Source organism: Furipterus horrens, unplaced genomic scaffold (assembly GCF_987537825.1).
Source record: "Furipterus horrens unplaced genomic scaffold, mFurHor1.1.pri manual_scaffold_8, whole genome shotgun sequence".
Taxonomy (NCBI): domain Eukaryota; kingdom Metazoa; phylum Chordata; class Mammalia; order Chiroptera; family Furipteridae; genus Furipterus; species Furipterus horrens.
The window spans coordinates 88566925-88591835 of NW_028327178.1; the positions used below are offsets into that span (position 1 = coordinate 88566925).

At 45.4% G+C, this 24911-nt stretch overlaps 1 protein-coding gene across 1 annotated transcript; it reads left to right on the plus strand.

The window, feature by feature from the left end:
* The first annotated feature begins 561 nt into the window (after positions 1-561).
* On the plus strand, positions 562-23105 carry FKBP1A (FKBP prolyl isomerase 1A). The gene is made up of 5 exons (XM_090286154.1): positions 562-737; positions 819-866; positions 16839-16951; positions 19894-20058; positions 22025-23105. Exons 1-4 carry the CDS (start codon positions 701-703, stop codon positions 20020-20022), a joined length of 327 nt encoding a protein of 108 aa, XP_090142280.1. The 5' UTR covers positions 562-700; the 3' UTR covers positions 20023-20058; positions 22025-23105.
* Positions 23106-24911: the final 1806 nt, after the last annotated feature.

Below are 24911 nucleotides of genomic sequence, written 5' to 3' on the forward strand. Positions count from 1 at the left end.
AAGTCTCTCTCACCAGAATGTAAGTTCTGAGAGGTCAGAGACTGAGCCTGTCTCCTTCACTGCTGTTTCCCTAGCACCTAGCACAGTGTATGGCATATGACAGATGCTCAATAAGAATGTATGTATGCTACGAATGAATGCGTGAATGAATGAATCTAGGTCCAAGACAGAAAAACACATTCCGCCTTTCCACTTTTTGGAATACAAAGATGAGCTCATAATCTTGAATCATTTATTGAATGCGAACTTGAACGAACATCTGTGCTGACCCCTCACAACCCCTTTTACAGAATGTGTGTACTTAGAAGTGTGAACCTGCTGAAAGTCACCCAGTCAGTCCCTGCGGACTCCCAAATATTCTTCCCATTTTTCAGATGCGGAAACTTGGTTAAAGAGATGCCAGCCTGGCTGGACGCTAAGAGAAAGGAAGGGTGGCGGAGGAAAAACTGCCACGAAACAGCAGCACCCGCAAACCTCTGGTGTTCCGGGCTTCCGGTTCCCGGGCTCCAAGGCCGCAGCTCCGGGACGTGCGCGCCGTCTGGGGCGCGCACGCAGGGCGGGGCGTGCGGGGGCGCGCGAGTGCGCAGGCGTCGCTCCGAGGGACGAGGCACAGCAGAGGAACCACCGCCAGGTCTGGTGTTGGTCCACACCGCCCCTCACGCCGCCCGCTCGTCCCGCGTCCGCTGCCGCCGCCGCCGCCATGGGAGTGCAGGTGGAGACCATCTCCCCAGGAGACGGTGAGTAGGTGCCTTCGACAGCGCTGGGGCCCCCGCTGCCGTGCGCATCCACTCACCGCTGCCGTCTGTCTGTCTCCTCAGGGCGCACCTTCCCGAAGCGCGGCCAGACCTGCGTGGTGCACTACACGGGTGAGTCTGTGGGCCCACGGGGTGGGCTCCTCCCCCGGCCCGGGCGCGGCCTGGGGGCAGAGGCCCGGGACTTGGCGGCGGCGAGGCCCGCGTGGCCCGAGGCTCAGGCCTGGGCGGTGGCAGCGCCCCCGAGGGGGCAGCCTCAGGCCTGCGGAACCCGCCACCGTCTGAGCCAGCGCTTGTGAGCGCAGACCTCGGACCCGGTGTTATCTCGCCCTTCATTAGCAATTTTGTGCTTCAGATGCGGCCCTTATGCCCACTACACAGACGAGGAAACTGAGGCTTGGGGAGGCGAAATCACTTGCCCAAGGTCACGCTGAGGAGTTGGCAGAGCCCCGGCCAGGGACCATCAGAAAGGATTTGTACCGTTTCTGTATCCTGTTTGACACCCTGCTCTCCCCACCCCCGCCCGTTCTGACCCTCCCTTCGATGGAGATAAGAAGGGCGAGGTACTTAGCAATCTGCGGAGCTGCCTCTCCCCCCGGGGAAGTCGGGCGGGTGGAGCGGGTGGAGAACCGCCCCAGTTCCTAAGTCATTGCTCTGACCCAGCCTGGCCGCGGAGAGACTAGATCTGCATGGTCTTTACCTCTGCTTTTGAGACGCTTACACATCCAGTGGCAGTGATGGGCCAGGCTGACAGAACGTGTCACTGCGTCCCCCAGCCCTTCTAGGAGTAGACTTTTCTCATCTCCATTTTAAAGATAAGGAAACTGAGGAAACAAACAAGTAACGTAAGCCAAAGGAGATCGTAGACCCTCAGCCAGAATTCAGACATCAGAGGCGAATGCCTCGAGACCATCTTTTATCCCATGCCCTTACAAGGTCCTGGGTTGCACTGGGGAGGGGAGTGGGGAGACGGAGCTGGCGAGACTCCGTGGCTGTGGGTGGAGGGAGGGGGGCATTGGTGTAGCCACAGTCGCTGATATGAATCACTTTCCTTCCCCCTCCTCCTTCCCCTTTCTCCCCCTTCCAACCCTTTCTTCGGTTCCTCCTCCTCCTTCCTCTGTTTCTTCTCTCCTTTCTCCTGCTTCTCTTCCTCCTCCGGGGTAGTAGGCTGTAGGCAGTTCTGACTGAGCTGCTCAGGTCTGCCCTTCTAAGCTTTACCCTTCTCTCCCAGACCATGGTCGGGAGCCTTCTGTTGAGGGAATGGCTTTCATTAGGAAGGGGGACGGGGGGCGGGGCGGGGAGGCTGCTAAAATCCCCCTCTAGTGCCCTTTTATTTTTCTGGTTCTTTTATTTCTCTGGCCTTTTTCTATGGGTAGAAATGGAGGTAGGGGGTGGAGGGAGTTAAGGACTAGCTCCTTTTAAAAGGCTACTGAAGGAGGAGGTATTGAAACCCATCTCGGTAGGGAACAGCCTCATGCCTGTGAATGAAACTGGAAAGTGGTTTTGACATTTTAAATGACTGTCTTTGTAAACCACGGTCAGCACCTGAACCTAGGGCGTCTAGTGGAGGAAAGCTTGTCAGTTAGGTTGGTTTTGATCAGAGAGCTGAGAAGAGTAACCATTGCCTTTCACAGTGCTGGGGTGAGAGGGCAGTTCATTCAGTTCCACAGCCAAGTCAACAGACACTGGAACTCAGGTGATTAAGTGACTTCTGCGCCCCCTTTCTGCCCTCCAATTTGTGAGTAGCCACACTCAGATAATTGACTGCTGTTGCACATCAGTCCCACTCCCAAGTCTGTGCCCCTTGTCCTTGGCTTACCCGTCTTCTGGTGCTGCTGGCAGGACTGCACACCGGCATGCAGGCAGAACACATTTCACTGCCTCTTGTTGAATTGTCCCCACACAGCATGTCGGGAGCCTTTCTCTAAGAGAGCAGATGGTCGTAGGACCCAGAACACCATCAGGGCTCCCAGTGCCTCTTTTCCAAGTCTGTGTTTTTCCTTGACAGTAGCACCCACCCATACGTTCCCAGAACAGCAGCAGGACCCTGGCATGCATAGGACAAAAGCTTTCTTTTTTATTTCATTTTTGATAAGCCCTACAAAGATGCCTTAGTGAGACGTCAGCTCTGCCTCATACTCACAGAATAGGTTGTTCTCAGGCAGGTGGCTTTGTTCCTGTGAGTCTTTGCCACCAGCCTTCCAGGAAGAACCTGTTTAAGACCTGTGGGGGTGTGAGAGGAATGGGTAGATGCTTTGAGATTTCATCAGTAGTAGTTAAGGCTTGTAAGCCACTGGGAACAGAATCCAACTTGAGGGAACATGATAGGCGGGGTAGGGGGGGCAGTGAGAGTATCGTACAGATCTGAGTCTTCAAATGCAGGAAGCCCACTGGGCTTTGAGAAGGGAGAAGAAATTCTCATCACAGCCCTAGTTTTCATCTCTGCTTTTCTCTGCCTGGCTGCGTCAGTAGTTTCCTGTTACTGATTCGTTTTTCTGTTCTCAAGTCGTGGGTGATGAAAGTCCCCATTGAGGCCCCGCTCGCCACACACACCCCAATCCCTTGCTCAGTTTGTGTGTCTCCTTTTGAGTAGCTATCCCAGATTGCTTGGCTGTGTGACTCCAGGGATTACAGTTTCAGGAGGAAGAACCTGCATGACCCAGATTCGGGGCCGGTGAACACTCTTGGTCCAGTCCACTCTGGCCAGGTGTTCACTACTGCTGATTTGGGGGCAGCTCCAGAGAAACAACAGTGATTTGGGGGCAGCTCCAGAGAGGTACTTGCCAAAATATCGCCTCAGCCACTGGAGACAAGCATAGCACAGGCTGATTTTTCCCACAGGGTCGTTTTCAGAACTACTGGTGGCTGCCAGTAGTAGGCTTGACGTCACTCTCAAGGCTCCTGCTGAGCGTAGCATGAGCATGGCCTCAGAGGAAGGCCTGTGTCACCTTTTTGTGGTGCCAGAAGGGGAAATGAAAACTTGACATGTCCTAATAGCATGACAGGCATTGAGGTGGGAGGGAGGGGGTGGAAAGATAGCCTGCCACACATGTGCCTTGAGGATCAAGTGAATTCTCACGGCTTCTTCCTCGCTCCTAGTAGCTTCGTCATCATCTTGATTGTTGAGCTTGTCCTGACACAGAGCTAGGCTTACATCCCTTTCACTGCCATCAGCAGGCCGCGTGCCTGCCATTGTCAGAGCAACCTCAAGTGGATTGTGAAGGCATTCTTTTTTTATCCTCTTAAATAGTAGTTGACATCTTGCCCTTGGAGTCAGGTTCGTCAGTAGCCTGGCTTCTGGCAGAAAAGCCAAGCATCCTTCAGCCCCATCTCCTCAGGAGGTTCACTTGGAGGGCAGCTGAGCTCTCCAGTCCCTTTCTTTCCTTTAGCCTCTGTCTCTCCTCTCCTCTCTGCTTCATTCCCACTTCCCCACTGGGTGTGTCTTGGCTGATGATCTGCTGTCTGGAGGAAGGGACGCTCCATGCGGCGAGGCCTCAGGTGGCTTCCCAGGCTTTCTTCAGGTAGACAGGCTGTAACGGGGCTGGGCTGCAGCAGGACGCTGCCTTCCTTCCTACAGCAGATGTTTAATGAGCAAAAGCAACAAGCTAGGCAGTAGAGATGTGGCCAGTGGACTAACTAGACAAAGACATGATCTTGGGGGCTTACCTGGGTGACAAGACCAATAGCATGAAGGTGAGACATGAAGTAGCGAGAAGCACTGTGTAGAGATTAGCAGGGTGAGGGCTTGGGGAACGGACTTGCTGCTTTTAGTGAGCGTGGTTGGAAAAGACCTCTGACAAAATCACATGTTAATCTTTACCAAAAGGAAGTTGGGGCGTGAACGGCATGACTGTGTAGGGGAAGAGTATCCTAGGCAGAGGGAAGAGCAAGGTCCGAGTCTGAGGCTGGAGCGTGCTTGGTGTATTCGGGGAACAGCAAGGAGACCACTGTGGCTGGCATGGATTGTGTAAGGGCGTAAGTGGTAAAGATGAGGTGATGGCAAAGCCTTGTAGATTGTTTTAGGAACACTGGCTTTCTCTCTGAGTAAGGTGGGATTGTTGGAGGGTCATGAGCTGACTTGGTTTTAATAGGCCCACTGCCTTCTGGCCACTGTGTGGACATTGAACTAATTGGGGGCAAGGGCAGAAACAGGGCCCTGCGTGCATTCTGGCCAGCCTGGGGAAGTGCTCAGTGGTGGTGCCAAGTGGATGTGATTTCCAAGGGGTTGTGGGTCCTTCATTGGCTTTACATCTTGCCTCTGCCATGTGGGAAATTGTCCCAGTTTTCTCAGTTTCTGTGTGCCATCTGTAAAAAGTGAGTGATAACACCTGGTGTCAGGAGTTGCTGGGGCAGGTGCATTCTGGGAGGAGCAGTGGCAACAGTGATGCTGTTGTTGCACATACTGTCATTAAGACTTCCTGTGTCCAGGCACTGGGCAGTGTACCCCCCATCTTTCATCCAGCTAGCATGACCTGTGACATCTAGCTAGAGTGGGAGAAAGGAAGAGCCCTGGTCCTAGCACTGCCACTCCTGGAGTGGCCCAAATGTACATGCAGTTTAGGGTCTTGGAAGTAGATGGGCTGAGACCTCACTCTCCTTTTGTTTTACTGATGGGGAAATAGGCACCTATTAAAAGAGATGAATCTGAGCTAGGATTCACCATAAAACAGTCCCACATGTAACTTACAGAATATAATGGCTAAGAAAGCTGTAGCGATTCTCTTACATTTGAGGATCGAAGGAGGGTATTAGTTTCCTGTGGGTATGAAAGGGACAGAGTTGGGCTATCCCAGCTTACTGTGTGGGCAACTTAAGATACCAGTCCTTTTTCTCCCCAAGTTTCCTTAATATTATGAGATTTTAACACTTTGAAAATAGACCTTGCTACGGACGCATTATTTTCTTTCCTTTGGGATTGTAATCACTAAAATACAGAATCCCACAGATGATAGCTGTTCTCTTCCTCACAAATGAGAACAGGAGGCTTGCTTGTCTTAAATGAACCAAAGGTCCCCACAGCATTGTTGTGTGTATGTGCAACTCTTTATTTGTGAAGTTTTCAGACACACAAAAATCAAAGTAGAACTGTAGATACCCGTGTGGTCATCACCTAGCTTCCATGAAGGCTGACATTTTGTCATATTGGCCATTTCTGTCTGTTTACAGGTTATATAGAGCTATATTCTATGGGGTTTTTTGTTTTGTTTTGATGAGCCATTCAAGTTGTAGACATCATGACACTTCAAAATACTTGAGCATGCGCTAAGAGTGAGAATATTCTCCTTGTCTTCCTAGTGGTTGCACCTAAGAAAAATTAAAAGGATTCAATAGTATCTAAAAGCAAGTTCATGTTGAAAGTGCCCCAGTTGTCCTCAAAGTGTTTTTAATAACTTTTTAAAAAACCAGAATCCAGTTCAGGTTTACTTGTTGCAGTTGGATATTGTTGTCTGTAGTATCAGCCTAGAAGAGTCCTCTCATTGATTTTCTTTTAATGACCCTGTTGTTTCAAAGACAGCAGACTCATTATCTTATCAAATACCCCATGTCTGTCTCATTGTTTTTTCCTGGTTTTGTCTAACTTCCACTGCCTTGATTTCCTGTGCACTGGAATCTGAATGTCTGAATGGTTTCTGGTTCAACATTTGAGTGTGAAGACGTCATACATGATGCTGTGTACTTCATACTCAGCACCCTGTGGGAGACATTACTATTTGTGATGCTAAATGTGATCTTTTCTGTAAAGGTAACTTTTCCACTTTGCAAGGAGCAGGCAATCTGTGGGGTATCTGCACATCCCACAAGCACCCTTCTCCTCATCAGCCTTCTCCCTCCAATGATAATTTGTACTCGAAGAAATTATTTCATTGGCATTTACAAAGTGGCAGTTTTAAAGTTCTTTCATACCTTCTACATTTGTTAGTTGCCATTTTATAAAGTAGGGTAAAGCTTCATTCTTTTCCTTTAATTACGAATTTTTAAAGTGAGGAGTTGGTTTTATAGTCATCCCCAGTGGTACCAAGTGACTTCCCTCCTCTATCAGTTTGTTTTTACTCTACTGAGAACTCATAAATTTTACTCAGGGCCTTAAAATCATTGATATTCATTATTCTTTTTGATGCATGGCCCAAATTTTGCCAATAGGAGTCCCTTCAGACCTTTCTGACGTGCTCTCCCTTTTCCTTAATCACGACCTTGGTTTCACTGCACTGGCCTCGGCAGCAATCATGTCTCTAAAGAGCTCTGGTTCCTTTTGGTGGGTCTGTAGGCTTTTGTTTTCATTAACAGCTTTATTGCGTATAATTTATGTGCCATAAAATTCACCAATTTACCCATAGGCCTTTTAACTGAAACGTTTTTATTGGTTAAAAACTGATTTTTTTTGTGAAGTGCTAATGGGCTCACTGTATTCACTAACTGAGGAATCATTTGTTTGCCTTGGGGTTTTCTCTAAAAGTAGTATTGTCACCCACTATTTCCCATGGAAAAAAGGCCGGGAATATTTTGGATAACTTCAGCATCTACTATTCAGTTCTCCCTTTGGTGCTCCTGGTAATGTTTGCTTGTTTTTATTTCTATTTTTCCTGTCCTGTTTTGTTTTGTTTTAACCTACTAAGGAACTGAACTGGGTCTCTGCATTCCTTCCCCCACCCCCTTTAACTTGAGCCAGATACTGTATATTCTAGCAGTTCAAGAAGAAGCAGGAGGAAAGGAACAGCACCGGTGATATAATCAGCTCCTGGATGCTGCTGTCTCTGATCTCATTGCCTTTACACTTCCCTCCCAGGAGCACAGGCCATGCTGGCCTGCATTCATTTCCTCAAACACCAAGCCTCCCTCTCCAGGAAGGTCTCTACCCCTAAAGTGGTCTTTCACACACGCACGTGCGCGTGCACACACACACTTCTCTGATTCTCCAGCAAGGCACCCGTCCATTGCCTTCTTAGCCTGCCTCGCAGCCAGGCTGTGTGTAGTTAACACTCTTTCCCCAGTAGACTGCAGGCTCCCGGAGGCCAGGTCCACACAGGTGATGTTCTCTAGGGCCTCCCCATCCGTGCCTAGTGTGGAATAGGTACTCTAATTGTTGGAATGAGTGGTCAATTAGGATGATCTGTCATAGACTCTAGCCATAGTGTGAAAAGCCCACATTCCTGTAATGATTGGTATAATATCCCTATTTCCTTTAAGTTAGAATAAGAAAGAAAATGTCTACAATAATAAAATTGTGACCACTTCTTCCTTTCACACCCACTGCACACAGGTCAGCACACCAAACCCTTCTCTCAGTCATTCAATAAATGTGTTAGAAATTAAGGGAAAGCCTCAGTCTTGCCTTCGAGATACTTACCTTGTTGGAGATGCCTTCCCTTGTGCTTACCGTTGGAGAGGTACCTGGAGCAGCAGACACCTGGGGCTCTAAGTGCCATGCGGTCTTGGATGTGTATGGCTCAGTCAGGCAGGAAGAAAGGGTGTAACTGTGTGCAAAGGCCTCGTGTCGGGTAAAGATGCTTCTGGTTTTTCTACAAGGTACTGATCTTGTATACCAAGAATACGGGAGTGAAGAAGACAGTCTCTGCCATCATAGACTTACAATGTAGTGGGAGAGACAAATGACAAAAATGATTAATAAGCAAAAATACATTGTATATTAGCCAGTAAGTGCTAAGGAGAAGACAGTAGAAGGTTGAAATTTTAGACCAGTGAAGGCCTCAATGAGAAAGTGACATTTTAACAAAGACCTGAAGGAGGTAATCTGTGGGACTATCAGGGTGATAGTATTTTAAGCAGAGGGAACAGCAAGGACACAGTCCCCAGGGTGGACATAACCCTGTTGTGTATACAGAACAGAAGGAAACAGTTTTCTTGGAGTAGAGAAGTATGAGCATAACCAGGTGAAGTCAGAGAGGTGGCCGTGTTGGGTGGCAGCTCTTACATGGCCTTGCAGGTCATATTAAGGACTTTGGCTTCTATTCTGAATGAGATAGAGAGCCATGGGAGGGCTTTGAGCAGAGGAGTGATAGGGTCTGACCTGTATTTTTTAAAAATGTTCCTCTGACTGCTGTGTCAAGTTTAAACTGTAGGAGAGCAAGGGCAGAGAAGCAGGGAGACCAGGGAAGGAATTACTGTAATAATCTGGAGCCAAGCTTTGCACCCTACAGCCTCTTGCCTCTGTGTTTTCTGGGAAACTGAAAACAGAAGAGAAAACTAAAAGTCTTGCATATTTCTGCCATTTCCAGTATGTTTCCTTCTGTGCATCCCCCAACCCCATGAGACATAATGTGGCAGTCTCACGTATCCTGTGATGAAGTGGAAAACGGAAAGGCATGCCCACATGGACATGCATTCGAGTCTGTGTTCTGGGATCCTGGTGTTCTTTCCCTCATGGGCTCTCCTCTGAAAACACTTTTAGGCATAGAATCTAGAGGGATTTAGCCAAAGGTTAGAAGCATTTCCAGATGGGAAGTATTTTAGCACTCAGTTTGTGTGATGGAGAGAAAGAATCTGGTTCTGCCTCTGGATAGGCATTTGACCTTAGATCATACCATGAGTGGGTCCCCAGAACTCCAGTTCAGGAAGGTTGCCCTGTGAATGCAACCTCAGAGACTTGGGAACAGGACAGACATGAATTTTGAATTAACACCTCTTAGCTTCCTCAGTGTGTAGAATCGCTTTTCACCCATCGTGGCTGGGACAAGTGGATGGTTGATACATTAATCATAAAAGTGACATGGCTTCTGTAAACATTTCAAATCCAAACATAAATCATTGTCTAAATGACTTTTTCTTTTAGGATGGCTCTTCTCGTGGTTTACTATCATGGTTCTTGCAAAACCTAGTTTTGGCTTCTTTTAAAGTAGAGCAAAGGGTGCTGTAAGGTTATTTAAATGCCAGATCTTTCTAGATTTTTTAAGATTTCTTTCTCTAAACACACATTGGTCTCACCTACATACACTTACTCACCAGCAATATTTTTTAGTGATTTGTGTTTTTTGAGTCTAAGCAGTCATCTAGAACCACTTTTTTTCTCTTCACACTTATCTATCATTTATTCACACTATTTAATTGTGTTATTAATACTCAGTAAGTAAAACTGACATAAATTGATTGGGAATAACATAGTTAACTGACCCTTGATAAGCATAGAACTCACATGGGAAAGAAGGAATGAGGATGAGCTAGAGACTGGGGCAAAAAGGAGCTTTCCCCAGGCTGGGGCTGTGCAGGCTGTTGTTCTTACAGAGTCTCTGGTGAGACAGCTAGGTAAAAAGTATTTGAGAGAGCTTTTGTACGTAATAAGAAGGAAGGGAAACAGATAAGCCCAAGTCAGTATACCTACTTGTACCCGAGTCAGTCTATCCATTTATATGAGAAATGTTCCAGGTGGCTTCAAGTGCAAATCTACAGAAAAATTGCCAGCTTTGAATTTGGTTCCTACACCTCCATTGAACTATTGCACTTTTTGTACTTAGGAAATTACCTACTGAGTTAGAAATAGCAATCTTTTCTCCCTCTCCCAGCTGTAAATGGCAAGAACTTTATTTTGTTGTGAAAGTTTGGGGTTTGGGAAGTTCTCTTGTTGCCATTGGGGAACTTAGGTATGAGTGTTTTGTTTTTTAATCTTAAAACTTTCCATACTTGCACCCTGTAAAATGCTGCTATGAAAACCACCTGCAAAGATTTATCAACAACTGAAAACCACATTGCAAGTCGTGAGCTGTAACTACAAGTGCTAAAGCTGTAACTACAGATGCCTTCTTCAGACATCTTCCCCTATCTGGTTGAGTGTATATTGTGACTGCCTTCCACAAAGCAGAATACACTGGAAGTGACTTCATTTCTGTTTAGGTTATTAGCAAAATAATAATCCAGTGGTCCTCTTGAATCTCTAAATCCTAGCCTTGGATCTTAACCATTGCTTCTGTGACTTGGGCCAAGTACCAGGAACACAGTCCTGAGGCACTTTGCTCAGGAGCTGCTGGTCAAGTCTGCCTCTTCTGGTTCCTTCGGAGCAAGAGCAGCCTCAAACACAGGAGCAGCAGGAAAGAGCAGTGCCGAGAGGGAGATGAACTCAGGACTCTTCCCCAAGCCCTTTTGTTGTTAAATCCCTCCTGCTCCCTCTCCAAGGATTTGCATCTGGTTCTCTCCCCAAAGAACAGCTAAACAGTTTGGGAGGAGACCCAGATGAAAGTGACATCAACTGCCTTGCAGCCAGAGAACAGTATAGCTCTTTTTTTTTTGTTTTGTTTTTTTTAATTCTCACCCGAAGATATGTTTATTGATTTTAGAGAGAATGGAAGGGGGGAGGGAGAGCGAGAAACATCGATGGGTTTCCTCCTGTACACACCCTGACTGGGGATCGAACCCACAACCTTTTGGTGAATGAGACAACGTTCCAACTGAGCCCCTTGGCCAGGGCCAGTGGTAGCTTTCACTCCTTTCATGGTCTTATGATTTTAACTGGAGATCCCCAAGTTTTCACATTTTTCTCACTGATCAGTAATTTAAAGTGCTGAAAGTAAAAATTACCATTCTGGGATTGCCCCTCAGATTCTTACTACCATATAGGGAAGAGGTCTAAATATGGAAGCCTTGTGCTTGTCCTGCTGGTTCTTAAAAATCATGCAAGGGAAGCAAATCCTAAAGTGCTCATGAGTGCCAGGAGTTGAGCTGAGTGCCACAGGGACATAGGACTCTGAGTCCAGGTCTGTGACATCAAGACAGTTCTTGAAATTGAGAATATGGAGCTGTCACAGGCAGATTCTGGGTCATAAGGTATATAAGTTTGTGTGTAGTCAGAAATGAAATTGGCCATTTCTGGAGATAGAAGATCATTCTGGAAATGATTTTCCCTAAGAGTGGCCTTGGAGCTAGAAGAGTATCAGGTATCATGTCTGAACTGTAAGTTCAGTTCCTTTGCTCAGCAGAGCGTACTTTCTCTAGGAAATTATGGCACTAACTTGGCAGGAGGTTTCACTGTTGAAGGGCTCTAGATCCTGGCACAGAGATGTCCAGAATTAAAGTGGGAGCAGCTGCTGAGACTTGACTTGCCGCCCACTTTACCTGCTCCTTCCCCTAAACTGAGGAAGCAGCATGCCATCTACTGCCAGGCTGGGTGTAGTAGGTAAACATGTGTGGGATTTTAGTAAATCTCATGTTTTCTTTCCCTTTTAAAAAAAGAAACAGTTTTATAAAGGCATAATTGCCATGTACAGTTTCATAAGTTTTGATGTGTTTCTTTGGAACTTCACCCTTCTTCCCATTTCTAACAATCATTGATATGCTTTTCTGTCAGCATAGATTAATTTGCAGTTTTTAAACCTTGATATAAATGGAATCGTACAGTATGTACTCTTTCTTTTTCACTTACAGTTGACATTATTATAATACTAGTTTCAGGTGCCATTATATACTCTTTTTGTCTGGCTTTTTTTACTTAGCAAGATTATTTTGAGATTATTGTGTTATTCCATGTATTAATAGTCCATTTTTTATTACTGAATAGTTTTCTGTTGTATGGATGTACTTGCTTATCTATTCACCAATTGGCAGATGATTGGGTAGTTCCAGTTTTTGGCTAATAAGTCTGCTATGAACATTTGTATATGTCTTTTTGTGTGGATTAGGCTGTCATTTCTCTTGTATAAATATCCAGGAGTAGAATGGCTGGGTCATATGCGAGGTGTATGTTTCACTTAAACTACCAAGCTCTTTCCACAGTGTTTATTCCATTATCTATTCCCATCATCAATGTATGAGAATTCCAGTTCCTCTACATCCTTACCAATACGTGGTAAGATCAGTCTTTCTGGTTGTACTCATTCTAATTGGTAATAGTCATGCCTCCTAGTGGTGTTTGCATTTTTGTAGTGACTAATCACGTTGAGCATCTTTTCGTGTGCTTACTTGCCAGTTGTGTATCTTTTTCAGTGAAGTGTCTGTTCAAATTTTTTGCCTGTTTTTAATTGTTTGTTTTCTTATTGTTGAGTTTTGAGAGCTTTTTATATATTCTGGACATAAGTTTTTTATGAGATATGTTCTTTGCAAAGAGATTTTTCCCCATCTGTGACTTAACTTTGCATTTTCTTAAAAGTATCTTTTAAAGTACAGACGTTTTTAATTTTGATGAAATTCAGTTTATCCTTTTATAGATTATGCTTTTTGTCTTCATATCTAAGAAATCTTTGCCTTAAGCCACCATCATGATTATTTTTCTATTTTCTTCCAGAAGTTGTATAGGTTTCTTGTTTATATTTAGATCTGTTACCCATTTTGAGTTGATATTGATTATGCTGTGCAGTGCAGATCCAGATTTTTACATTTTGCCTGTGCATATCCAGTTGTTCCAGCCCAATGTGTACTTTTCATCTCAGGTGTTGTAATTTTCACCTCTGGAAGTTTTATTTGAATCTTACTGTCCTTCTCTACTAACATCTGTATCAGTTATGGGTTTGTTTCAATTGTTTGATTAGTCTTTGCATTGTGGGTCATGTTTTCCTTCCTTTTTACATGCTTGGTAATCTTTAGATGATAGACATGAATTTTACCTTTTGGGGTACTGGATATTTTCATTTTGATAAATCACCCTGAGCTTTGTATTGGGAAGCACTTAAGTTACTTGAAAAAAGATTTCCAAGACCTTACCTCAGATCTTCCTGAGCACCCTACTCAGTACCTCATGAACCATGGCTTTCTCCTGTCTGGCTAGTAGGGACGGCACTGATCCTTCTAAACGGTTTGGATGGTTCTTTGCCTTGAGTAGTTTCCTCAGATATATGCATTGATTATTCCTCTCTGAATACTTAATGGGACCCTCTGCGAATCTCTGGAGATTTCTGTACAGCTCTCTTCTCCCTGGTACATGTCCTTGTGGACTCGAGCTGCCTTGGGCTGCATCCCAGTTCTCTCTCCCTGGAAACTTAAGGATATAAGCTAGAGCAGACATAGGGTTCACCTTATTAGTCTCCCATCCCTCAGGAATCACTCTCCTTCATTGCAATGGCCAGTGTCTTAAAAACCAGTCTGGATAGTCAGACATTGAAGCACCTCCCTTTAGGCAAAGTGGGATGGGTGTGCATAGCATCTGGAGATTGCTTGGCAATGCGTTTGGTCAGGAATAAATGGAAAAGTGTAGGGAGTTTGTCTCTGCCCTGTGGTTTTTCATTCCAATCAAATGCGATATTGCCCTGGTTTGGGACATGTTCAAATTTGGCAGGAAATAGGATAATTCTTTCAAAGGTGTACTATATTTTTAAAACTGAGTTGTGATCCATTAATGTATCATGAAATAAATTTAGGGGTTACAATCAGCATTCTCTTTAACAATGAGAAGTGTGTCCCATGTGGCAACTATTACATGTAAAGTTTTATTTATACATGTTTATGTGTGTGCTGGCTCCTGACATAACACACTGGTCTGTCATAACAATTAGTGTAGCTCTTCATGGTGCGGGTTCTGGAGTTTAATTTCTCTGTTACTCCTCTCTTGGCAGCACTATAGTGGGGTATGCTAAGTAAATGTCAAAGAGATATCTCATACCAATTAGGTTACTTTTAGCTGCAAGTAACTGAAAACCTGACTTAAGGCGAAGCAGACTTCTAATCACCTTAGAGCAGAAGTCTTGAGGAAGATGGTTTGGGTCTGGTTCAGATCAATGGAATGACTACCGTGTGGTGCTCCTGATCTTTTTCATGATCACAAGATGGCTGCCATGTTCCAGACATCACATCCTCACACAATAGCATTCAACAGGAAGGGAAAATGGGAGCTTTTTTTCTGAGTGTGTTTTTCTTTTTTACCAATGAGGCAGGTCTTTTCCTGCAGGGTTCCAGTAGCCCACAGTTCATCTGAGTACCCAAACTGGACCATGTGCCCCACCCACCCAACCCTGGTGTAGGAGAAAGGTTTAGACTGATTCCAGTTCATCAACTGGACCAGGCTGCTGCTGCTTCTGGAAAGTTGATATTCAGTTATGGGGCGGGCTGAGTCTGGAATGTGCCGCAGCCTGACTTCCAGGTGCCTCTCTGGGCAGGTTTTTTCTTGTGGATTTTGTCCAGCTAGGCTTTGCAGACAGTCAGGGGCCAGGGACCACTCTTCCATCCTTGGCTCTTTCCCAGAGGGGTCCCTCACCTAGTGACTTACCCACTGTGGCTGCTCAGGAAGTCCCAGGGCTCCGCTCAAGTTCTGTTCTGTAAGGAATGCAGACCCAGAAGAGGCCATTCCTGGTCTTCAGTCTCCTTTGTAGCTCACAGTCCCCGTCGGGTAAGTAAAGTCTTGCTGCTAAAGCCAGACCCTACTGCTCACTGGCTCTGGCCTGAGCAGGTTGATGAGCCTGGGAGTTCATTCCCTTCTGCTACAAGCAATCTCAGGAGAGTGGGTGGAAAGGCTCTCTGCCTGGCCAGGGAAAGAATCAGAGAATCCTAGCTGCTCGTCGCCTACCTCACCCTTAGTGCTGAGTTCAGTTGGGCTGGGTTCAGTGTATGAAGCGGAGCCCGAAGTGGCCTGAAGGGGATGCTGCAGTGAGCAGTGTGGAGAGTGGAGAGCTGTTCTCCTCCAAGTTACTCATTTATAGAAAACTGTTAAGTCCTGCCATTTGTCATTTCTTTTCTCAGGTAGTGATTGTGTTCTAGCAAAAAGAGAAGCTTCATGTACAGCCCAACTTGCTAGTTCTGGGGTACCAGTTCCTGGCTCTGCACTGACTTAGCTGGGGTAGATCCAGTCCTCCTACCTCGCTCTCAGTCCTTAGCTGCCAGCCCCAGGCTTTAGGCGGTGTCAGCAGGCACTCTGGCCCCAGGACGTCCATCTCCCCTCCTGCCCTGTGAGGACAGCAGCTCCCCTCCCTTCTCCCTCCCCGTTTCCTATTTTGTCAAAGTACAGATAGTCTGGTATCTCTGATAAAGCTCTCACTTGATCTCTGCTTCCCCATCACACTTAAAAGTGTTGACATTTCTAGGTTGGGATTTTGTTGGGATTTCCTCTTCCTCTCAAAAATACAAGCACAACGAAATTCTATATTTACTGAGTCTTCTGAGTGATGTTTAGAACCATGGCAGGTGCCTACCCTCAGCCTCCAATGGAATCAGCTTTATGTTAACTCTGTGGCAACAGCTGGCTGACCCCTTCCAGTCTGGGATCCTGGTTTTCAGAATCTGAGTGACACTTGCCACAATTGGCTTACACTGGCTTCTGAAGAAACCAATGCTGACAGTCTGTTTTGTACGAGGAATTGCAGAACTCTGTTGCTCGTTTCTCAGGACAGGCCCCTCTGGCATCTCCATCCCTGGAATTCCCCCTTTTAGTGGAGGGTGCCGAGTGGTTTGGCTTCCAGTAAACTGGAATAGTAAAATGAACACGATTTTGGATTTATAGTCTAGCTTTACTACTTCAGCAAGGTACTTAACTTCTCTCTGATGTTCCTGCACCTGGGAAATGGGGACAGTGTGGTGGGGGCATTGAGTAAGTTTCTACATGGAAAGTGCCTAGCTCAGTCCCTGAGCGGGGGTGGAAGCACTGCCCACAGTGCAGCTGGAGTTGTTAGTCGTTCACTGGTGAGAGATTTTCTGTGTCTTTTCCAATGCCACCCTGATTCTCTGACACCAGCTGGTGTCCTACAACTCAGTTCAGTTTTCACACTCACTACCCACATTTTTTGTAAAGGGTGAAGGGTGAATTAAGGAGGGAATATTGCTGCTTACACTGTATGTGACTTTCAGCTGTTGTGTGTTGTCCGAAGGGCCCACAGTTAGTCTGGGAGGAAATCTACAGGGTACTGGAAATTCATGCAAGTAGAGTGTATACTTCCCTATTCTCCAGACCAGACTAGACTGCTGCCTTCCTCTGGTGATCAGCTTACTGCTTTGAGTCCGGGAAGAGCATTCACAAGCCTGGGACAGAGGGACTACCCCACCTCCTTAGAGACCTGCTGAGGATACAGGAAATCCTCCCTGGTTGCAGAAGTTCCTTCTCAGGCCTAGGACACCCTACCAGGCTCTTCGGTGCTAGCATCTGGGATTTGCACTCAGCTGATGGCTTCTGACTTGCCTCCTGTCATTACTCCTTGTTGCTCATGTTACAACTGCACTTTTTCACAGGGATGCTTGAAGATGGAAAGAAATTTGATTCCTCCCGGGACAGAAACAAGCCCTTTAAGTTTATGCTAGGCAAGCAAGAGGTGATCCGAGGCTGGGAAGAAGGGGTTGCCCAGGTATGCTCTCATTTGTTTTGTTTTGTTTCTGAGTGTCTACCTTTTAAACTTTGTTTATGGATAGGACATTCATATGGTTCAAAAATCAAAAAGGTACAAGTGAAAAAGTTGACTCCCATCCCACCCTATCATTCCAGTCCTTCCCCCCAGGTAACTTGTTATTAATATTTTTTGTAGAGTTTCTTTAAGCATATACAAAAGCCATATGCCTTTTAATACTTTCCTTTAGATACATACACATACTGTTCTCTGCACTTTGTATTTTCACTAATCTATCTTTATATACCAGGGGAAAGAAACAAAAAACAAGCTCTCTTACAGCTGCATAGTGTCTCCTTAGGTGGGTGTACTCTTAACTTATTTGACCAGTACCCTCCGGGTGGCCATTTGGGTCGTTTCCAGTGTTTTGCTGTTGTAAAGCGTGCTGCAGTGACTAATCAGGGACTAATCAGGGAGTGTGTGTTACATCTGTTGAGTGTGGCCATCGGCAGATTCTCAGCAGAGCAGTGAGGGCCTCGGTGGCTGTGTGCACTGTCCCTGACGTTGCCGAGCTGCCATCCATAGGGCCCACACTGTGTGTGAACTGTCACCAGCGGCTCTGAAGCTGCCAGTTTCCTCTCCGCCTCCCCACCCCCAGCAGTGTATTGTTAGACTTCTAGCTTCAGGGAAATACAAGAGTGACAAATGTTATCTTGGCGGGTAGTTTTAATTTGTGTTTGTTTTATTATGGACCCACCTGGTTGTGTCAGACCACTTCTGGGAGGTCATATTCATGGATTAAGTCATTTTGTTTGTCTTGAGTCTGTTTCTTCACCTCTCCCCTCCCCATTGTGTAAACAGCTTTTGTTCCGCCAACATACAGTATTCCCAGTAGACAATAGGGGACCCAGGGTAGGCAGATTTCAGTTGGATTCTATCTTTCCCAGGAGCCTGGGGATTTTTATTCTTCACCCTACCAGGTAAAGGGATGATTTCAGTGGCCTGAGACACAATGGGCTTTATAATTAGGCCCCGCATGACGGTAATCAGTCTATTTCCCTCTCCCCGAAGAGAACTGGAAATTTAACCAAAGTGAAGAGAAAGATTTCTCTTTCTCTTTTCTAGAATAGACATTGCTCCACTTCCTCTATAAAATAACACTGATTTACCACCAAATAAATTGCTTAACTTTCAGAAACTTTAAGCCATCTCACTCCTACGTATCCAGATTTCTGTTCTTGCAGGGCAGAGGGCTAGCAGTATAAGAAGGAGAGGATCTTTGTGCTTTACTTCCCTTTGGGAAACCTGCCAACTGTACTTTTCTGTCTCATCCTGTCCCCCACCTCCCACGTCTGGCCAGCTCTTGGGCTGTAGCCCATCCCCCACCTCCCATGCCAACCATTGTTCACACTACAACTCATCTTCTGTGGCTATTCTAGCGCTGGAACAATAATTGTGTTGTGTGTTCCAAAAGCCGTAACTGCCACCAAGATAAGTGTTATCAGCCTGTTTCACGTTCCGGGCTTGGCAAAGCATGATGCATTGTTGGGGAGATGCCCAGTCTCCCCTGGATCCAGTGTACTTTGGGGTCAGTCACAGCTCTCACTTGTGAGAAGTCTGGGTGCTCTGAGACCTCCGTAGGGCATCTTCTTTTAAACTCCTCCACGGAATATTTCTTCAGCAAGTGAATTAAAAGCACAGAAAGGTGGAGGGTTGTATTGTGCCCCTTTCCCCATCTTTTGATATCGCTTTGGTCCTGCCACAAGTACTGTCTTGGCAGCGTGCCAAAAAAGTTCAGTCAACGATGTATTTTGGGCACCTTTCCATGTTAGTATATTTAAGGCCACTGTATTCTTCCTGGTGGCTAATCCTTAGTGAGATGTGCCTTTGACATGTCTTCCCTTATAATGGGCATTTGGGTTGTTAGCAGAAGTTTCTGGAAGTAGAATTGATGGGTAAAAGGATATGATAATTTTAAATTTTATTAGATTAAGCCATATGTTCTTTAAGTGCCCTCATTTACCACCTTGGCCTGACGTGTTCCTGTTTCTGAAGGGAGCTGTAGGAAGCCAGGCTTCTGAGTTGCCTCGGAAACTTCATGGCAGCCTGCCGCTTCCTCCTCGGTCACTCCTGGGCTGGGCCAGAGAGCCAGGAATGCACACATGGAGACTTAAAAGAGATAGTTAATGGAAATATAGCAGAGAATCTGCTCACTCTTCAGAAAATAGATATTTAAACTTATGTGTGTATTTGATTAGAAAATTAAAAGAATATAAGTATAGCTTTTGAAGTGAAAATTTTTTCTCCCACCCTGGCCACTATACTCTCTTCTCCTCATAGAAAAATGGTGGTTTATATAGATGGGTACAAATATGTAAATATTTTTTCTCTTTTTCACACAAGTGGTAGATATTATACCATGCTACTTTGTACTCCAGAAAATTATGCTGTCTTTAAAGTTTTTCTACATTTCTGAAGTATGAGTATGTATGTATATATATTTTTATATATGTGTGTTTGTGTATATAGCATAAAAGTAGACTACCCCTAGATATTACTTTCTGTGTGTGTGTGTTTTAAGCAAAGTTTTGATCAAAGTACTCCTTTTTCAAGAGCATAGATGCCACTTAATATGTCCTTTGACAGGCCACTGGAGGACTAAGGTGGTGACACTTCCAGAGTGTTGGCTGCCTAGAGTCAGGTCAGTAACACTTGGGCAGAAAGGCTGAGGGCCTGACCGTTTTGGGAAATCAGAGAGCTTTTTTTATCTGCTGCTGCGCCCTTTGGATATCCACCTGACTGCCAGCACCCACGTCCTGCATAGGGGGCGTTGCCCGGTGCCCAGGCAGCTGCACAGTTGCTGGAATGTCCTACTCACACCGTTCTGGACAAAGGACACCCAAGCTTCTTACGGAGACAACTGAGTACGTCTAGCTGATGATCTTTTCCTGTTCTTTTCACAGATGAGTGTGGGTCAGAGAGCCAAACTGACTATCTCCCCAGACTATGCCTACGGTGCCACTGGACACCCGGGCATCATCCCACCAAACGCCACTCTGGTCTTTGATGTGGAGCTTCTAAAACTGGAATGACAGGAATGGCCTACTCCCTGAGCTCCCTGTTCTTGGGTAAGGAACTTAATGCTGAAGGACCTTTAACTGTTACCTTTGCTCCTCCTGTGTTATGTTCAGTATTTGAGGGTAGTAGGGAGAACCAAAAATTCCACAGGCTTCCCCCCCACACACACATTCTTCCTCTATTGGGTATCCTTTCAGTTTTAGTTATCAATGTGCACCTTGAATGTAAAGGTTGCTCACCCTATGGAAAAGGACGGCATATGTTCTCAAATGTACTCACAGGGATGGGGTAGCTGATGGTAGCTGTTTAAATAAAGGTTTTTTTGTTTGTTTATTTGTTTTTATAGCTTATAAATGAAACCTCAGTTGGGAACTGGAAATACAGGCTAAATTTTTAGTGCCAGTATTTTAGTTCTTTAGGAGATTGTTGATGACTGCTTATCCTGTCCTGGCTTATGCGCCTCTCTCATCCATAGTTTGTGGTTGCTGCCTATTAGATGATGTAAGAGAGGCACTACCACTTGGGCCACCTGCGTTGGGCAGCAAGCCTTGGACAGCTCAGGCTGGAGGGCCAAGTATTATCCCTGAAAGGGAGACCAGAGGACGTTACTGAAGTGTAAAAGGTGCTCTCAGTCCTAGGAAGGAATCTTTAGGGACCTGAGTCAGCCTTCCTGTGCAATAGGTAGGGAAACTGAGGCCCAGAGAAAAAGGCCTTACACGATCATGTTCAGTCAGTGGTAAACTATGACTAGAACCCCTTTCATGCTTTTCTTTCCTGGACTTCTTTCCTTCCCGTTACCTTCATTTCTAGGAAACCAAACTTCATATCCTAATGACATAACTTTTCATGTGGGTATTAGAATCATAAAACACATGAAGGCTAGTATCTTCTTTCCAGTTGGCCCCAGATCTCACTGTTTGCTCCCCTCCTGCCCCTAGAACCAGAGGGCCAAAGCCAGTGCCTGGGAAGAATGCTTTTGTTTGAAAGCTACAGTAAGTGGCTGCCAGCTGAGCTGTCTGTTATGGTGTGACCTTGTCCTGTTGTGGACTTCTTTAAGTAGAGGGGCCTTTTTTATTTTATTGTATTTTTTATTAAAAGTTATTTTCTCTCTCAGCGGTTTGAGCCCTGCACACCTGGGTCATACAGTCCTGGTCAGGTTTGATGACTCTGGCTTCTCCATTTGTCATTCCTACCAGGAGGGGACTCATGACACTTTTGAGAGCCTCCCTCTGCCCAAAGATTTGCACCTAGTCCAACCTTGCTTTCCTGTTCTTTGAAAGCTAAGTCCTTTGAATATAAATGTACTTGAGGGAGCCTTGGAGTTATTCTGATTTGGGAACAGACTTTCTGTAAATCTGGTAGGATGGAGGATGGAAAGAAAGGAGAGGGAAATGAAGGGCTGTGAGTTACCTTAGTCTGAGCTTCCTCATGCACTGCCAGAGATCATCTCAGAGCTTCTTGCAAGGGTGTTGAGGGAAAGCCCAAGAGCAAAAAGTTACAGGTTTGGGTGAATGAATGAAGACTGTAGACATATTCTAAGTATATTCAATGTGGGAACTATCACCTCAGGGCTTTGCACATTAAAGTCACTTAGGAAGCTTTTAAGATTCTTCTGGTACCCAGGCCACAGTTAACCACAATCACTGGGTGGGAGACCAAAGCATTAAGAATTTTTAAAGCCCCCAGGTAATTCCTATATGCAGCCAGTGATAATAGGGGCCAGCATTGTTAGTGGCCTTGTTGGACTGTCCCTCCTGTCCTTGGCAAGATAACCTTAGATTTAAAACAAAAACAAAAACAAAAACCCACCAATTTAAGCGGGAAGGGGTTGCTCATCTGGGAATTAAGCCCATGCCCAGCTGGCTCTCCCCACCTGGAGCAGAAGTGGCTTGGTCCAAGTAAGACCTCACAGCTGTTGGGGAAGGAACTTGATATGGCAGCCAGCCTTGTGGCTGTCCCCACTGCACATACAGAGCACTGAGTCGCTGGAACTCACACATTTTCTGTCCCCAACAGATGTGCCATGGAGGGATCTGACGCCCCCGGCGTGCACACGCGAATCCGTACGGAGCTTTTCCTGACGTTCCACTACACTTTGTATAAACATCTGCCCGACTGAATGTGTTCTGTCACCCAGCTTTGCTCTTCCCCCTTTCCTCGTATGTGTGTTGGCCTGAACTACATGCCATAAACCTCAAGTTACTCTTTATTTTGTTTTCATTTTGAGGTGAAGATTCAGTTTCAGCCTTTTGGATCTAGGTTTCCAATTGAGTATTAGTCAAGTATTAACAGCACAAGTAATGGGTTAACTTTAGACTAGGAATTGGTGTGGGGGGGATGCAAGAATCTTTATTTTATTTTATTTTTTGGATGAAATTTTTATCTATTATATATTAAACATTGCTGCTGCGCTGCAAAGCCATAGCAGATTTGAGGCGCTGTTGAGGGCCAAGTTATCTCCAAGTTGAGAGATGTCTTTGGGTTGAATTAAGAGCTCTACCCAAAACTGAAGTGGGGTGGGGGGAGCCCTTGCCTCTACTGCTCCATCCCACTTTCCCCTTAAACCCTCTGCCTTTTAAAAGCAAATCGTTTTCACTGCGATGTTGGACACTACAGGTATCTGTCCCCGGGCCAGCAGGGACCTCTGAAGCCTTCTTCATGGCCTGGCTCCCCCCCTCCCCCATCCTGTGGTTTTTTTCTAATAGATATTCAGGACTTTTATAATCTCATAGCTATCCAGGCTCCACTTCCTAAATTTTAAGAACTTCAGTCGAAAGTTTAAATTGAAGGTGCTGTTTGTAGACACTTAAAACACAATGAAAGCCCAGCCATCATGACAAATCCTTGCGTGTTGTCTTAAGAAAATGATGCTGGTCATCACAGCTTCAGCATCTCCTGTGTTTTGATGCTCTCCTTCCCCTGCTGATCTCAGAAAGTTTCCTGGCTTTTCTTTCCCCTCATCTCACTCCTTTGCTGTCCTGTGTAGTGATTTGGTGAGAGAAATTACTGCTGCCTGCCCCCACCCTCCTCTTCTGCACTACATATGAGTTTCAAGTTTTATTATTGCAATAAAAGTGCTTTACGCTGGCTTTTCTCAGCTTGGTGTGATGGTGGTTACTTTCAGGTGCTTCCCCCTGCCTTTTGGTGCAGGAGGATGGGGTTAGAGGTGTGACCAAGGGAATGTGGTGTTGGAGGCTGTGTACTGGCCAAACTGCAGCAGGGACATCCTTTCCCATTGATCTCTGGGGGGCACGGGGTGGGGAGTAGGTTTACATCTTCACCCATGGAGGGAGCTACCTGGAAGTTAGGCTGGGGTCGTCAGGGAGCACCTTCTCACCCATCATCAGATGTTTATTAAATACATGTTCTGGGTATGCTAGGTTATCTGCAGGGTTACCAACAAGTTGAAGATGTGCTACCAGTAAATTAATGAAGAATTATAAGGGGAAGATTGGTTTTATTATTTCTATTATTATTTTTTAAGATACCCGAGGTTATCTTTATTGATTTTACAGAGCGAGAAAGGAAGAAAGACATCATTGTCAGAGAGAAACCGATCAGTTGCCTCACATATGCACCCCGGCTGGGGATCAAACCTGCAACTTAGTTAGGTATGTGCCCCGACTAAGGGTCAAACCCACAACCTTTTGGTGTGTGGGACAATGCTCCAACCAACTGAGCCACCTGGCCAGAGCAGGGAAGATGGAATTTTGAATTGGTGACCCTTAGTAACATTTGGTGTGGAGGTTTTGTCATTTGCACAGGCTGGGCAGTTGCAGTACCTCCTGACCCCTACTCTGTGTACGCTCCTGTCCTCCCTCATTACAGAGACCACCAGAAATGCTCCCACACCTGTATAGGCTTTTCCAAAGTTGCCCTAATGAAGAGAAGAGCCTTTGATTTTAAATAGGTTGTTCAAGAACTTGCTTAATGATTTTCCAAATCCATCCCTTTATTAATTTAAGTCGCCAGAGCAATATTTCAGGGTTGTATCTTTCCAAAAAATTCTTTTATAAAAATTGTTAAACAATGTGATTTTTACAGTGAACACACACCTGCCACCTAGCTTTTACCATAAACATTCTATCACATCTTTATCCATCTCTCTATCCATCTTTTTATATTACATTTCAAAATAAGTGGCAGATGTTAATACAGTACCCCCTAAATATATATCATTAAAATTCAGTATTTGTTTATACTTTTGTACCCTAAAACCCTACAAAGGTAGAATATCACCATCTCAAAAGTTTTCTTATGCTCTTTCCCAGTCAGTCCCTGCCCACCTCTGGAGGCAACAATTGTTTTAATGTTTTTCTGCCATAATATTGCCTGTTACAGAATTCAATTTAAATGAGATTCTATACTGTATCTTGTTACACTTAGCACTCAGTATGGTACATTCATTCAGACACATAGGGAAGCTGTTCTCATTGAATTTAAAGGTCATAGAAATCCTCTGGATCAGGAACAGTGTCTGTGATAGGCAGAACCATGGCCCTCAAAGATGCCCACATCCTAATTTTTATAACCTGTGAATATGTTACATTGCATGGCAAAAGGGAATTTGCAGATGTGATTACGTTAAGGGCCCTGGGGTGGCGAGGTTATCATGGATTATATGTGGGTAGGTTCATCGTAATCACGAGGGTCCTTAAATGAATCAGGGAAATAAGTAAGGAAAGCCATCTGAAGATGCCATGCTGCTGGCTTTGACGGTGGAGGAAGAAACTGTGAGCCTAGGAATGCTAGTGGCCCCTTGAAACCAGAAGAGGCACCAAAAAAAAAAAAAAAAAAAAAAAAAAAAATTGAGTTCTAGGGCCATCAGAAGAAACCAACCCTACCCACGCTTTGGTTTTAGCCCAGTGAGACTCATTTTGGAATCTGACCTCCAGAACTATAA